The 17,230-nt window shown below is 48.1% G+C and overlaps 1 protein-coding gene across 1 annotated transcript in view; it reads left to right on the top strand.

The window, feature by feature from the left end:
* Window positions 1–16,996, top strand: part of LOC149341530 (uncharacterized) — a 162,653-nt gene extending 145,657 nt beyond the window's left edge. Inside the window, exons 12-13 of the mRNA XM_089543630.1 lie at window positions 15,089–15,229; window positions 16,636–16,996. Of these exons, the coding sequence (XP_089399756.1) occupies window positions 15,089–15,229; window positions 16,636–16,733 (239 nt within the window). The 3' untranslated portion in view covers window positions 16,734–16,996. The remainder of the gene's footprint in view (window positions 1–15,088; window positions 15,230–16,635) is intronic.
* The last annotated feature ends 234 nt before the right edge of the window (window positions 16,997–17,230 follow it).

Raw genomic sequence — 17,230 nt, 5'->3', positions numbered from 1 at the left:
CATAAACTAGAAAAGACCAAAAAACAAAATACAGGTGCCTCCATCACCGGCCGATTTCTCAAGTAGACTGCATGCGTCGACGTCATTTTAGCGCGGATCTCTGAGCCTTAGCTAAGCCGCCATTCACTTCAAGACTGGGAAAAACAGTCCTTCTCAAAGTAGACCTTACAAGTCTATCTATCTTGTGGCACGGAAATTATTTTTGTATTCCATTTTCTTAAACATTTTGCGGTTGGACAAACGTGAACATACCCCCCCCCCCCCCCGCCTTCCCCCCGCAAATGAAGAGCCAGATAATCCAGTTATTACACGGAACAATGATTTGATGAAGTTATCGTAGTTTCTCCTTTAAAATAGTTGCAGTTTTGAAATTGTCATGAAAAATGTCATGATAAGCGCGGAAGACGTGCAACACTACCGTCGCTGCCGCTGTCCAGCGGTGGCTGCTCCAAGCGTGCAGCTTTCGATACAGCACTACAGTCTGCAGGGAAATTTTCTTTCAACGCTTTACTAAGCGCTCTAGAGCAAAAATGAATTAGCGAAACTTCAATCTGAGCTAATGTAAACGTGCGAGAATCTGTTCTTCGAGAAAGTAAAGTTTTACGCCAAGTGCCAAAGTTAAAAACGAATGTTGACCAAGAAAGGTTGCATGCGTTTACGTACTTTCCTTGTCGCGAGGGAAAACGAGCAGTGATAATTATACTGATGGGTTGGAAAGTAGTGAGTAGAAGCTGATAAAAAGAGTTTAATCTCTTCAAGGCGGAGCTTAAGTGTGCCCTTCACTTTTGTTTTGTTTTTGCATGAGTGTTCATTCTAATTCAGAGATATGGAAGTTTTCCGAATATAAAGAAAGGTCAGATGAGCTAAGGTGGCAGCTTGGGAAAGCATAACCACTGTAACGGAGGGCACGAAATGACTTCTTCCTCTCGCCCCCCCCCCTCCCCCAGCCAAGAAAAATGATAAAATGAAAATTAGAGGCGGCGCAGAATGCTCTACGGGTGTATAATTTCCTTCCTGTAAAATCATTTTTCTGCGCTCACCGTCCGCTATGCGTCACAATAGTGAACTTTTCAGAAACGTAACTGAGTAGCGGCGCTCGAGACGCTGGGAACAAGAGAGCCACGGTACGCGAAGTCCTCATTTATTTATTTATTTATTTATTTATTTATTGACACTGTTAGCCCTTTTTGGGCCGATACAGGGTGGGAATTCAATGACTTTTTTTTTTATATATACAACACAAACACAGTGCAGTAAATACGACATAAGTGCACAATTCAAGCCAGCGCCAGTTTTCTATATACACAATTTTCTTGATGGATACACTTCCAGTCAGCTCGCCATACAAGAACACAATGGTAGAAAGGTAGCATCAAAAATTGGGGTTACAGGGCTATCAAAGGTGCTACATTTCAGGTTACAGCGCACTCCGTAAATAAAAATAACAATAAAGGGTCGAGATTGACGTCCACAATAAACGAAAGAGAGCACTTGAACCACTTGAAGTGAAGCGTTGCCATGCGAACAGGCAGCCGTGCACGTAATATTTGTATAAATTTATAAAGGCTAAGCCTTCCTGCGCTGCCCACCCGTTTCGCAAACTGAAGCGCCCTTCATAAGCAAGATGACGTTAACTCGAAGATACGTGCCTTACGCAATCCCGACATCCTCGTTTTCAATTCAATAACCTTCACGCACTCGTCTCTTGCCGAAGGCGCCCTGATGCCCCGTATCGCCATTCTCCAAGAGTGGAGCTCCCACAAAGACGAAGCGCCCTTGAAGCGCAGGGAAAAAAGCCTTGACCCCGAGTGGTGTGCGACTCGGAGGCTCCATCAAGACACCGCTGCAGCATCGCCAAACGAACCCCATCAAGGGTCGCCCGCGAGCACCGGCACGCCGTCTTGCGCAAGAGACGGCAGCTCTTCCCCCGCCCGAGTTCCTTTGGGCGGCAGTGCAGGACTTTTGCGAGAGATGCGTTTCCCTCTAAGCAAATCTTGTCTCTATAGGTATACGCTTCTGGCTCCCGTTCCCCGACGACGTCGTTATAGCAGCAATCACTTCCACTCTGGCAGACACGTTGCGAGAAAAGTTGGCTCCGGCGGCAGTCTCTGAAAAGGGAGCCCCCACACTAAGTCGCTATCCGCTTTCATGCTCCACAGACGCTGAGAAACCGGGCCGCCGCTGCCGCGGCCAAAGGCGGAATCTGCAGCCCCGGAGGTTTTGGGACGCCCTCCTCCCCCCGAGTCCCGCGCCGTCGGTGGCGTTTCGTTTGCGCAAGGCGTCTCAAGTTTGCCACCGGACGTCTTAGCGTTCCATTCAATGAAGACTTTCTTGGGAGCGGGAGGGCAGTGGCGTTGCACCGCGCTGCTCCCTCTGTCGTCAAGGATTTAAGGCTCTGCTGAGCTCTATGGAGGAAAGTGAAGATGTCATTTCCTTTCATTCCGTCTATGTACGCGGTAGCAGAGGGAAGCCTGGCTAACAGCAGAGCAAGTTAAAGGCATGGGAGGAAACGGATCGTGCGGACGACACTGCGTACATCAGCAGAGCACGCCCAGCGAGCAGCACAAAAGGGAAGGCGATGAGTCAAGTTATGAAACACAGCCGGGAAGAGAAAAGAGACAGCAACGGAGGCGATGGGAGGGGAAGTTAGCAGGGTTATGTGGGCGTGAAAAACGAGTAAGAGGAGGAGGCATCAGGGTAGACGGACTCAGAGAGAGAGAACCAGGCGAAAAGAAGCGAGAAGGCGCGCTCAGGTCGGGGTTGCCGCCTTCCGCGCTGGGCACCGCGTGGGGTTCGATTATCTTCTCGTTGACCCTCGGCCACTAATCGCGCTTCTGCTGGCACGGCGTCGGTCACTTGCGCCATCTGGTATCGATTGCGGGAAAGAGCGGAAGGCCGAAATGCGCTCACACGTTAGGCGGCGGCGAAGGCGACGGCAACTACTGATCTCGAACGCGGAGCGGTGTCCTTCTTAGCGAGCATATAACCCCTCCTTCTTCTTGCATACCCTTCCCCATGCTCCCGCTTACCGCGCATCATAAAACAGAGGAGTGACGTCTTCGGACGAACGTGGAAGAGGAGAAGGCGGTGGCAGCAGTGAACGCTACGTTTATGAAGCCAGGCCAAAAATAACAAAAAAAGAAAAAAAGTAGCGACCCAGAACAAAGGCAAAACAAGGCAGAAAGCGTACGGTGCCGGTGTACGGCAGTGGAAAGGTGGTCGCCAGGAGGCCTTGCTGGAACGCACTGCTGTTGGCGGCAAATGAAAAGGCTGTTGACGGCGGTATGACGGGACGAAAATAGCGGGAATAAGAGGGACAAAAAAAGAAGGTAGATGCGCAAGCGAGATGAAGCAAGAAAAGCAAGAAGTGACGGCCCGGTGGAGACGCTGGTCGCGGCCGAGGACGCCCAGCGTGAGGGACAAGGAAAAATGAGCTCCGGAATGCGCCCTTCTCGAAGCAGCCGCGAGGAGCCAACCGCGTTCGGAAAGTGATAGCGGCTCTCCTCTCTCGTGACCTGTCAAGCTGTCCACGCTGTTTCATTTCTGGCCCGCGATAATTTCGCGCCGTCGCCCCGAGTGCGGCGTGACGCTGACGCGGTCCGTCTCTGACTGCCGCCCCCTCCCCCCTCTACCCCTCGGGATCCCCGCCACTTTCTCCGGCCGCATCGACGTTGCGACACTGCCCTCGAATCGTTCGTCGTGTCGTCATTGCTTGATCACCTCGCTACCGTGAGTGTATTCGAGAATGCACCCCGCAAGAAAAGAGGCGTGAAAGGAAAGCAACTTTTCGCTGTTAATTAAAGGCTTTGGACCAAATGAGGCTTGTTTAGGCGTTTTATTCATCGGCTACCTAACGCGTGGTGTTGTTGCGCAAGACAAGTGTCAATTGCGATGGCATGCCGTTCAATACCCAAATAGGGACCTGTTTTGAATGTTCGCACCTTACTTGAACACGGTGCCTGAAATGTCTTCTTCCTAGTGCAAACATTTACGTACCTCTTCTTATCTCGCTAATGCTGTATGGGTTGCGCGACATCTGAGGCTGGTGTACTGCGCGTGAAATTGACACTTGCATGCCAGGCGCCGGTGTCAACATATAGTCAGATAATGTGTATCGCAAGACAACCATTCCACCAAAGACCACCAAAGACCATTAAAATTGATAGCAAACAATACAGGAAGCCACAAAAACAGTTTCATGAAAGCTTAGGGAAAGTCTAGACTACACAACACCGAATAAATGTATAGCAAACGAACGCATCCTTTTTGCATAGTACGTTTTCGGACCTGTTGCGTGAACATCACCTGTCGTTCGAGATATTTTCTGAAAAGCGATTACAATGGAGTTTCGGAAGGCTCAACACTGCAAATAATAATAATAAAAAACAATATCCTATGCCGTCTTTGGTTCCAACAACTGTTGTCTTCCTTCATTATACAGTCGTTTCAATGGTTATTTGAGAGTACAACACGTCGTCGTCATTGTTTCTCATGAGAGTGAAGTAGTCTGTTTATTGCTCAACACTCTACACTGCGGGTAGGGCCCCTTTCCTTAACTCAGGTAGTCAAAGGTTTTATGTCAACTGCGGGCTTCGAATTCTCTTGTCAAACAAAGTTTCACCACCGCGGTGGTGTAACATACTGCATTATGCTAAATCAGGCTCACACAGTGGCGGGATCTGAAGCCGCGGGCTGCTTTCCCAAGCCATGCATGCTGAGAAACCGAACACCAGGCCGGGGAATGGCTTGTACCCATTGAGGAAACCGGTGTGCACCCGGCAGCAGTGGGATTCGAACCCACTGCCACTGTGAAAAACAAATACTTGGCGACTAAATATTCCTTGGAAGAGTGGAGTAGCGATAAGGTGGAAATTAAATACCAGCAGTTACTGCTACTTTTTACGTAAAATGGACGAGAACAGTTGAGGCGACATCATGTGGCGACTGTAAAGTTATAGGTGTGTCCTCCGCCTTTGAAAAAAGATCGTCATTGGCACCTGTTCTGATTCAATGTTGTTTTTAAATTTAGCCCTCCGCCTGGTTCAGTCATGAAGTTGCATATTTTATCGTTAGCTTTGGTGTTACACAAAAGCTGCAGTCGCAGCTAAAATTTTGCAGAAAACTTTATTAGATTTCCGAGTCGCTTTAGTCTACTTTTTTTCTGCGTTCTTGTCGACTTCGGCAGACACCAGCATACTTCATCTGTGGCCACGATGATGTAAACAACACGAAGAAAGGAAGAAAGAAAGAGAAAGAGAGAGAAAGAGAGGAAAGAAAGAAAGAGAGAAAGAAAGAAGGAAAGGAAGAAAGGAAGGAAGGAAGGGAGAGAGAAAAGAGAAAAAATAAAAACATAAAGAGAGAGAAAGAAAGAAATTAAAAGAAAGAAAGAAGGAAAGGAAGAAAGAAAGAAGGAAAGGAAGAAAGAAAGAAGGAAGGAAGGAAGGGAGAGAGAAAAGAGAAAAAATTAAAAAAAATAAAGAGAGAGAAAGAAAGAAATAAAAAGAAAGAAAGAAGGAAAGGATGAAAGAAGGAAGGAGGGAAGGAAGGAAGGAAGGAAGGAAGAAGCAAAGAAAAAAAAGAAAGAAAGCATGGCCATATACTTCACACCAGTATTCTCTTCAAGGCGTCTCAGTTTCGTCGCTAATTTTTATCAAACCGCGGAAAGATGAATCATCAGTTTTGTTAGTATTTATCCAGTAAGTAGTTGTCATAAGGGGCTCAAAATCCATTACTTTACTACGTTGGTTGTCTCTATTGGGTTAGGGTAGCTTTTACTGATTTGTTGCAAGCATTATGGGATTCAGGCTTCCACGGTGAGAATGCTTATAAAGGTTTTCTGACCACACATGACTGAATCTTCCCTCAGGCTGTCGCACGCCCAAACTAGGCGCACATTCTGACGCATATACATGGTATTTCTGGGCTGTCTTTCAGAGGAGTGAATAAATAGAGGTGTATATACAAGGATATATAGGGATATCTTGTTTGCCTGACCAATGTTTGGTTGCTTAGCAAAATTTACAGCGGTGACCAGTGCCAGAGCTCGCGGTGCTGTCACAACAGCATGCTGTAAAAACAATAGTGCTTCATACACCACTTGGACACAGCGACCTCATCATCTTTCACTCCTCGATTTCATTAGATCAGCGAACCTTTTCTCATTTACTTAGGCATCCTCATCTATCTTTACATACCATTTTATGCCTCGAGGCAATCAACATCGCTTAAAAATAAAGAAAAGCGATTACAGTCGATATGTATGCAAGATGTTTGTTGGAAACATCTGGTATACATCGCAAATATACCAGGTGTATGTATCGGAACCAATGCTTCGTCGCGGCGCTTGAAGGGTGGTATTAGGGCCATGGGCGAGCGCCTAGGGTGTGTTGCTTACAGACAGTGGTGGTATGCGAGCGTGTGTAGCTCTCGCGTCTGTTAGAGTTTCTATGCTTTTGTTCCTAAATTTTCGCTTTGATTTCTTTTTTAATTTTGATGCGAGGTCACGTATATGCAACACTGCAAATTATGGACTTCGCGCACAATAATCAGTTTATATTCCCGGAGAACTTTTTTGTTGTCAAATATTCATTGATTTATTTTCTGATAACGTGGTAAAGTAGGCGTCACGTTTTTCTTGTTCGATCATGCATTATCGCTTCTTGAACCTAGGCTACACCAAATATACACGTGGCTTACAATTTGCCTATTGTCATGTGCGGAAAAAAGTTGTAGTGTTTTAACTCAGTTAAACCGAGTGTACCGAGGTTCAGCCGAGTGTGTTGAACCTGATTGGCTAATACTTTTGCTTTGCTGGGTCGTCGGCACGTCTGGCGACTATATTAGACTCAGGTTAAGCTCTGATCGAGGTTAAGCTGATCTGATCTGTCCGCGCCGTAGATGGAAGTTGAGGAAGACGACGATGTGCAGTGCACAGCGCGAGAGTGTGTTGCAGTTTACCACGAGGCGTGATTGGCTGCGGCGACAGCGTAGTGCTCTCGTGAAGTGGCCAGCGAAGCTGATCTGTTCGCACCGCCGTGGGTACGAAACCCAGTCTCCGCAATGTTTATTTTATTTCTGCATGGGCTGTTGCTATTGTAGGCTTCGCTAAAGTCGCCATAACGCCCTAAAGGTCAAGCAAGCTTCACACAAAGTCGGTGAGCCGGTTAGGCCTCGTGAGGTAGTACTTTCGTACAAAAACTTGATCATTATTGCTTTTACAGCTGCTTTCTTCAGTTGAGACAAGTTTAATGCCGCAACGACGGAAAATGCGACGCCCATCATTCTGCTCTTGTCATAGAAGACAAATGCTATGCGATAGATGAAATGCTGATCCCTTGTTCACATATAAGCTGGTTGGGAGCGCAGAAAATGGTGCGACCACAAAATACCGCCTTGTCGAGGACGCTGCTCTAAGCTCAGTGAGATACTAAAATGCTTCACTGCAATGGTGGCCCGGTGGTTTGAAAATCACGCCGTATGCGGGAGCTACGGGGTCTGATGCCCAGTACCGCTAAATACGCATAGATTTTAGCATGAGTACAAGCTTTCTCGCGTGATGCTTGGCTTCTCAAGGGCAAAATGCTTAGATAAAAGCGTACTGAACCCAGTTCATGCAAACAAGACACATGTTAGCTATGGCCCTTTATAGCCACGCTGACCTTGTGCCATTCGGATTGAATGATCATCATCACGAGACAATGATGTGCTCACCGCATGTTTCTGGCTAGTTTCCGAGGTGGCTTTATTTGTGCAACAGTCGCGCAAAAGCTTATTGAAAAGGTGTGAATCTTGCGCTTCATCTGTGTCATGTGGGGTCCACGAAACGCTTCTGTAAGCGACATAGAATGGGATCACTGCGTTGCTGCGAAATATAGAGCTCTGGCTTTGAAGTTTAGGGCCGCTCTTCTCCCGTCGTCTTCCTGTCTTGTGCCGCACACCGAATGCAATGTCCGCGCGAAGGCGCCGGTTCAGCCGGCGCCATAACGGGGGTTCATCGGCCAGAACAGAAGTCTCGGGTAACCTGCCGTAGTAATAAAAGCTTTTAACAGCCGGTGCTTTGAGAGAAGTCTTATTGGAATTTACGAGAGTTGTCGCGTCCCAGGCAGAACAATAGAGCGGACGGCATTCTAGCCGGCGACCAACACGGTAGCGCAATCCGCGTTTTAAGACTCTGTTCTCGTTTTCTTTTCAAGCTTCATTGCTAAGCGCGCATCTCTTGTTTTTCGTATTATTTACAAGAGAGTAACCAGCCAGGTTTATCCCAATGAACAACAACAAATGTTTTCATTTTGGTTCGTGGACTGAAGTAGAAAATAAACAGATAACGTTAGAGGCAAAGAAGCGATGGTTACTTCAACGGTGAATGTGGCCATTCTTTACACTATACCTCTGCCCTTCAATGCTTTTGGCAACATGTGCTTCGCAGGGCTTTATCGTAGATCTACGATACTGTCTCAGTTGCATAGTAACGCAGCATTCTTTATTCCAGTTATGTGCATGTCTTTTTTCTGCAGCTTTTAAGTTTTATCTCAAGGTGTTCCTTGATCAAAATAGTTTTCTCCTTAACGCTCGCTCCAAATTAACACAGAAATTTTGAGCTGTTTTCACATACATTGGTTGGGTCACAAACGTCATTATATTTGCCGACGAATCCTATTCCAGTCCTATGAGTGCGCGAAGTTTTTCTTCTTTCATGTGTCAAGTTTGGGGAGGAGGCGAGGAGAAAACATTTATTATAACGCTGTACTGAATTGGGAAAGGGAGGTGCGGATGGTAGTTGACCCGGCAGTCCCTGTTCCGGGACGCCATTGGTCGCCGCCGCTGCCCATGCTCTTTGGACTAGGACCCGCTGGGCCTCCAGGCGCACTGGGAGTGTGTGCAAGCACCGGGCTGGGGGAAGGATTGGTTTGGTTTAGGGGGGTTTAACGTCCTGAAGCAACTCAGGCTATGAGTGAAGGGCTCCGGAAATTTCGACCACCTGGGGTTCTTTAACGTGCACTGACATCGCACAGAACTAGGGCCTCCAGAATTTCGCCTCCACCGAAATTCGACCGCCGCGGCTAGGATCAAACCCGCGTCTTTCGGGTCAGCAGCCGAGCGCCGTAACCACTGAGCCACCGCGGCGGGGTTGCGGGAAGGAACCTAGGCGCACTGGGAGTGTGTGCAAGCGTCAGGCAGGGAAAGGGAGAAGAGCCACGATGCACTGGGGGTGTGAGCAAGCATCTGGCTGGGAGAAGTCAATCTTCTAGCACCTCCATGTGGCTGTGAAACACCTTGGGAGGCGCCAAATGTCCAGGAGGTCATAGGTCCAAGGGGGCTGCGGGTTCAGGGATCCGCAGGCCTAGAGGAGGGTGTCCAGGCCGGTCTCCTTGAGGTAGGCTAGCAGGACACGGTGGGCAGACAGGTGGTTTCTGGTCGGGAACAGCAGCTGGTCCTCCGGGTCTGCTAGAAGGCCGAGGGCTCGGTAGCCTGCAAAGAGGCGGCAGCGGTGTCGATCAAAAGTTGGGCCCGCACGCAGCAAGTATCCCAAAGTGCCCGCATCGCTGCACGATGGAAAGGCGGGGAGGGGGCCATGCCGACGACGAACTTCCGCGTCGGCGTCCAGGAACAGCCGTTGCGGAGTCGCAGCAGGAGGGCTCGTTCCCGGCGGGGGATCTTGTCCGAGAGTCGGTGGAAGGGCCGGCACGCAGCGATGCGCCTGTCGGGGTGCTGTGCCCTTACCACCTGCCTGAGTAGCTGCCGAGCAAGGTCATGGGGGGATACTTTGGCAGACACAGGCGGCCGGTCGTTGTGGGCTGCCTTGGCGAGGGAGTCGGCGTCCTCGTTGCCCGGGATGCCGGCGTGGCCAGGAACCCAATGGAGTGACACCTGGTAGCCGGCATCCTCAAGAGCGTGCAGCTGGGCACGGAAAACGCTGGACGAAGTCTGGGAAATGTAGGGCCTGCTCAGGAGCTGGACGGCTGGCCGGGAGTCACACAGGACAGCAACGGGGCCAGGGGGACAATGGTCCCGGTAAAGTCAGCTGCCAGGTGGAGTCCCGCCAGCTCAGCTGCTGTGGAGCTGACTTAGTAGCGTTAAAAGGCGAGACTGTACAAGCGGCTGGTTTAAGTCACATAAATGCTTATGACGTGTTCTCATACCCTGTAGGTGTAACGAGTTCACATCATCATCATCCTGACTACGCCCACTGCAGGGAAAAGGCCTCTGCCATGTCTCTCCAATTAACCCTGTCCTTCGCCAGTTGCGGCCACCGTATTCCCGCAAACTTTTTAATCTCATCCGCCCACCTAACTTTCTGGCGCCGAGGGGTACGAGTTCAAGTACCCTTCTTGATCTCATGTAGGTGGTTCTGAGTTTGGAAAATACTACGTCGAACTGAAGAGATTGTGCGAAGAAATCACTGAAGCATACAACAACCACCTGAATTCGAAATAGAACCCGTAACCTCTACTCTCAGTGGTCCTTTCTTAGTTTTTTTTTCCTGCGAGCTGACGTTCACTGAAAAGAAGAGCATAGAGAAAACTTTCTGCCAGCAGAGAAGTTCCTGATGAAGATAAATCGTCGTGAAATGGCAAAGGAAATTGAAACGTACACAGAAATGCGGACCGCACGAAACATGTTCGTCTACGTATTCAAGACGCCCCTCGTAACGAGAACGGTGCTGTAAGAGGTGACTTTTCCTCGGGAGAACTGATTCTCCGGTTTCGATATTTAGAATATAGCTCTGCTACAGACCGGCTGACGCTTGCGTAAGCCTACAGACATCTCCGTCTGCATTTCCAAATAACTGCAATTAAATTTAATTTAAAATTATGTTGTTTCTAATGCTCTTCTCTGAAACGAAGGGGAAGAATGCACAGTACCAAGCCTTCTAAAGTTACGCTGAAAGCTCTGTAGTTGTTGTCCAAAGTTACGCTGAAAGCTTTATAGTTGTCCAGGACTGCTAAGGAAATGTCAGTAACCCCGAGAAGTGCTTGTGCAAGCCACATTATTAGAAAATTTATTAAAGCAGGAACCCAGAATAGAAGAAATCTTCGACAACAAAGCATAATGTTCACCTAGCTGACAAAATAAATAAATGCGTTCGCTTCAACGGTAGGCATTGCGCTGGAATATCTTCAGCATGCTCTTTTTCACTGCTTCCGTGGAAACCCCTGAATGCGCAAAAAACCTCGACTCAGGAGCTCAACACATTAAAAAGAAAATAACTCACGACGGGACGTCTGTCTGGTGAAAAACACGCGTCTATGGCGGTGCTAGATGAAAATTTATTTCGGATCCAGCAATGTTTGACGGGAGGCTTTTTCACGATGTTGTTTGTTAACGTTACGAAACCTCGCTGCGAGCAAGATTTGTAACCTGGCAAGGAAGCAGAAAACCGTAAGCGTGGTGGCACACGGCGCCAATCGATGCGGGAGCACAAGGCGTCTAGTGTAAAATATATTTTATCGTCGTATTTTTACTGTCTCTGAGCAGTGGAGCATTTTTAATGATACACAATTATTTGGATAAACTGCATGCACTTCCCGCTTTCACATTCTATAGTTCATAGATACCTCACTGTGTGTATCCTTCTTGCATGCTTATGGCGGTACAGCAACTATCCTCGTCGGGGACGGCCATACAGCTAGAAGCGGACCTGAAAAATCAATCTCTGTTCCTCATATGCGACCACCAAGATCCACACTACGAAATGAAGAAGAGAGAGAGAGATGTCTTGTAAATGAAAGATAACAAATAAAGAACGAAGACAGCGTGAGGCCAGCCAAACAGGTACGAAAGCCGTGATCAGAAAGCAAAGAAGCGGCGGAAGATGAGACGAAGAATAAGAAGCAGAAAGCGGTAAAAATGAGCCGTGAGGCTGACAGAAGCAGGTAGCGTAAGAGACAAAAGCGCGCTAACAAACCGAAGCGGCGAGAAAAAGTTCCCTCGGTTCTCTTCTATAGCTTCGACCCAGTATCGTGGTCGACACCCGCGGTGTCAGAAAGAGGACCTCCATTGAAACAACCCCGGGTCGGCAATGCTTTGCTTCCTTTTCTGCCCGCCCTTATGCTCCCACGTCGCGTCCAACTTGCGTCTTTCTCTTCTCTTCTGCCTGTCCAGCCAGTGCCTTTCTGGCTGCTCCAGGGCGTGGTATCTCCCCGGGCCTGTAGTGTCCTGTTCCGCGCGCTCTTCGGCCTGCAACCTAAGAAGGCTCGTCCCTCTTCGGGCGGCGCGGGAGTCGCCCTTCTCCGTTTCTTTGCTGTCTCTTCGAGCCGCACCGCTATATCCGCTGCCCCTCGTGAACGAATGCCTGCTTTGGACTGGCGCGGGACCCTTTTGTGGTTCGCGCTCCCTAGTGGCGCCAGTCCAGAGAAACACATTGATTGCGCCAAAGCCGCTTCCTTCTGCGCGCCGCATCCTCCATGAAGCTCCCCCGTGGATCCCCGAAAAGAGATGTAAATAAAAGCGAGCATAAACAGCCTGCCACCTCCTGCCCTCTCTAAGCCTCCCCCTCCGGAGAGCGAGACGCGTGAAGCGTCGCCCGCCGCCGCCACCATCCGAGGTGACGTCAGTGGAAGGCGATCCGAGAGGACCTTTTGATTCCCGGGGTTTTGTCGGCGGCAAGTGGCATTGAAGGCTCATGAGCGTCTCGACTGCGCGCTGAATTGCAGCGGACGCGCGAACCGCCTCCCCGCCGCGCTTCCCGGTCCGCCAAGTGGGGAGGAAGCGGCCTCTTTCCTATCGGTTCCCCTTCTCTAAGCAGCAACTCGACGCTCTTGCTTCGGGATGAATGCAGCCATGACGAGGCCAGCTGGGAGAAAATCAACAGAGAAAAAGGAGGCGGAGGCAGGAGAGGATGGCAGGGATAAGAGGGGAGTCTGAGGGACGATGGAATGAACAGGACACGTGCGTCGGTCAGCGTGTAAAATCGCAGCTCGCTTCTTCTCCTAGAGCCCCGTGTCGCCACATCCTGATTTTTTAAAAGAAAGCCGTCACATAGAACAGACGCTGGGCGCCGAATTGAACCGCTTGCCTCTTGTGTGAGGAGCATTTCTTTGTCACTTCACGACGCAAGCTTAACGCGTCGTAATGAGTTAACTAAGGTGCAAGCTCTGCTTGCTGACATTGCGCATGTTTTAGCTAACGCATGGTAGCTTGCGCATGGTATAATTATGTGATGTACATTTAAGGTTGTTTCTATTCAACGACTGTGTAGCCAATTACCGTGCTATGATGTAAGCAACCTTAAAATGCAGCAAAGCTTTCGATCTCTTGAGCACCTAGATTCTGGTCTATTCATTTCCGCGCACTGGATGGTAGCTCTTTAAAGAGGCTATGAAACGCCTTCCGAGGAGAGCACATTTACTCGTTCCACCACTGCATTGTATTGTCATGAACTCCTTGGCCAAATAATACACTTCTACATGCAGCACGGAACCCACTATCTTGCGCTAAAGTTGGCGAGTTCTTTACGGTCATATTTTCATACTCGTACTCTTCTCTGTCGCACCGCTCCTGCTTATACCATTTTAGAGTTGGCTATTGGTTAGATTCTTTCAGACGTCAGGCAGCTACGATGGCCGCGGTCAATAAGCGTGTTAGCTCTGGCGGGGAGGAAGCTCCTTCCCCGGTGATGCAGCCGGTAGAGGAGTGCCTACCTTCCAGCAAGCAAAAACTGACAAGCGGAAGGTAAAGGCGCGAAGCTGCTTAAAATCAAATCTTTTCTGCAGATAACTCAGCTTCTGCAAAGCGCATCAAAAAAATTCTTCCTTGAGGATATTCCTGAAGCAGCGTCCTTTAACATCTTGGGCATACCAGAACTTTTTTAGATCCCTTTTCAGAGCCCCTTTAACTGAAGCATTTTTGTCTGCAAGTGTTAATGCAGTGCCCTCTGCAGAAGGGCAAGCGCTAAACTATTTTTCGCCCCTTCCGAGTGCTGGAACTGTTCCTTCATTAACTACAAAGTCCACGGTGAACTTGCCCAAGCTATGGTAATGCAAGGAAGAGAAATTGTAGTTTCATAAGTACAATCTTGTCAGCATAAACCGCAAAAATTGTTTTTTTATAGCCTGCTAGAAATTATCGAACATATGTACAAAAATTGCCTCAACCCGTAAGCAAATTGTAAAAGAACTCAGCTACCGCTGCCAAAGTTGCCTTCAGACCTGAGAACATACGGTGCACAGTTTAAGACCCAGAAGACACAGATGCCATCTGGACATGGACGGCATGCGACATCTTGCTGTGAGCAAAATACAGCACTGAGGACACGCTCAAAACAGGCGAAATATACATCAGTTCAGGAGTACATGACGAAAGCCAACAGCCACCGAAACCAAAGGGCATAAGGGATGTTTTTCTTTTTTTATTTTGTGGTGTAAATAAAAGAACATGACTAATGTTATTAATTTACAACTAAAAATAATTGATAAGAAAGCAGAAGAGAAACATGCACATGCATTCAGTGGGATACGAAACCACGACCTCCGTATTTCGCATACGGTGCACTAGCAACTGAGCTACGGCGACGTCTGATCAGTCTTCTGCTTTTGGGGGTATTTATGCGTAGTGTAATAGAACCTTGGGAGTGTTCGCCAGCGCCACTCTCGTCCATAGCGGCGGACGTAGTACATCCTGTATTACCGCGAGTGTCACGGGGGAACATCGTCGATCGGTGGGGGCGGAAGCTGAGCGAGAGCGCTCCGATGCTACCCATGGAATCAAAACTGCCGAATTAGAGGCCCTCTTTATACTATTATGCTGACAAGTGAAGGGAAAAGGGGATCTTTCCCGCTTTGTGTAAAGATTGGGGAAATAGGGTGTTAAAAGAAAAACACCCCTATGATCCTTGGTTTCTCTGGCTGTTGGCTTCCGTCATGTATGCCATAGCGAGCACCTCTTTTCCTCCACTTGTCTGCGTTTTAGTTAAGCAAATTAACTAGAGAAAACAAGAAGTAATCACAAGAAGAAAAACGACATTTTTAAAGATGAATGTCGACAAGAGATGTTCGCGCGCATAAAAGGCGCCTGAGACGTGCATTTGCTCTGCCATGTCGAAGTATCTTATCTTGTTGTGTTCTTTATTTTAATTCTTATTCACCGCCAGGTGGATCCGACTGGACCCACCGGAAGCCAACAAGCAACACTGTGACGGGAGTCAAAAGCCCCGATAAAACACAGGGTCGCTGGGCCGTTCAGCACTTCCAAGATGGCATTCAAAATAAGGAGTCTTCCAGAGGACAAAAGGGTAAGCTTACGCTTGGAGCCGCTATTTTTCCCTCTTCCCCCGTACCTCGTGTGTACACAAAGCGGGAGAGAACCGCCTTCTTTTTTTTATTGCTAAGACTTGTGAAGCCTGAAGCAGCATGCTCTACATTTGTTTAAACAATACGTGGACGGGGAATTGAAACACTATATATTTATATTCATGTAACAACAACATCTAAATCATTATATTAATTTGCTTTTATTTTGAGTTGTTCTATTGCTCCTTTCAATGAGGACCATGGAGCTCATCAGGAGGAAAAAATCACAAAAGAAGAAAAATAATTGCGAATACCGAGCTTGCATACTGACAACGATGCTTGCTTTCCAAGAAAAAAAAAAGCAAAAATCATAGGAAACAAGGACAACAACCAAAGAAATCGAAGTGAAAAATAGGAGCAGGTGAGAATCTGACCAAAGCGCCAGATGGAGATCCGGCGAGAAACAAAAAAAGAAATTAATGGTTTTGTAAAGCTGGCTTTTCTGGGGTAGCGAGCTTAATGCAGTAAAACCAGCTTTACAGTCAGGAAAAGGTGATGCAGGGTTTGCTTGTGTAAACAGCTTGGATGCTTACCTTTACAGGATATTTACAAAAAAAATAAAAATATTCAGTGCGTTTTACAGCAACAGCTGTATGGGTGTCATTCTAAATAATCGTGCTGTCATCATACACGGCAGCGTCTCGTCCACACTCGCCGCACCCTCACACCCCTACACTGCTTTAACACCACAGCTCAACCGCACCAATAAACCGCAAGGCTAAGCGGGCCACAACGCCCACCTATGCGCCACAAAACCCAACTCATCCCAACCGTATATCCCTAACCTTTAACCCCAACACCTGTTGACTGCCTGCTGTTCCCCGCTGCTCTAACACTTAACGCCACACTCACGCACCCGCCTTGTATGTATGGATTATAGAAGGATGAGCGACCGTGCTTGACCATGCGCGCCGCAAGTCGACCCCTCAACTCTTACATCCACTCATTCACCGCACACTCCAAGGGTAAACATCTGGTGCCTTTGTTTCTAATTTAAGTTGACAAAATGTCAAATAAGCTAGTGCCGAATTACAATGGGTGGGACCAACGCTCGTCTTACTTTTTATGCAGTAACTTTTTTTCAGTAACCCTGTGCTCTCATGGAAGAAAAAAATGAAGCCAAAAGTTTCTTATCTTTTTCTTTCATCAAAGTTTCTTTCATCAAAGAAGGTTTTCTTTGATGAAAGGAAAATAGAGTGCAAACACTGAGACCTTTAGTGGTGGTGCAGTTTGTCATGTGCATAAGCCAAACAAGTCTAAGCTCGTTCTTAATCATTGCATTAGTTTCTTATTTCGTGCCAGTGTTGGTGATTATTATGCATCTGGTTCATTCGCTCTTACTTTACAGGTGGGCGGCCTAAAGGCAGCGCAAGCACTATACGATCAGCCTGGGCGGTGATCTTGGTTGAGCTGCTTCTTTTGCATATGTGGTGCTCCCAAGGCTGAGCCGGCAAATCCCCTGGACACTCGCCGCGTCTGCCGGTGTCAAAACTCAGGAAATGTGATGCATCAAGACGTTCTTGCCAAAGATACAGTGGCGCCATGCGATGCTCTTGCTGCTTGCGTGCATCTGTGTGCGCCTGAGAAAAGACGACGATCTGTTCACTAGGGGCCCGAAGGGCAGGTCACATCTTCGACGTGCGATCGCTCCCGCAGGGAGGTTAATTACTCAAACGGGCGACGCTGAATCTTTCTTACGAGGCCATGCAGAGTAAACAATGTTTTGAGTCTGAAAACTGTTCAAGTGATAAATTATTTATGCTTCCTTTTTTTGCTGGGATTTCAGAGACCGTCAACGTTTATCGTTTGATTTGCTATCACACATGAGCTCTAATTTGCTTCCTAAGCAAATAAAAGTGCGATACATATCCAGAAGTTCCTTTCAGCAGTGAATAAGACGAGAACCAACTAAAAAACTAATGTCGTAGAGCGGCTGCTCCGGT

The sequence above is a fragment of the Amblyomma mixtum genome, chromosome 5 (assembly GCF_055824585.1).
Source record: "Amblyomma mixtum isolate Tamu chromosome 5, ASM5582458v1, whole genome shotgun sequence".
In the NCBI taxonomy this organism is placed as follows: domain Eukaryota; kingdom Metazoa; phylum Arthropoda; class Arachnida; order Ixodida; family Ixodidae; genus Amblyomma; species Amblyomma mixtum.
Note: the sequence above shows the minus strand (reverse complement) of the source record. Positions and strands in the feature narration are given on the sequence as shown.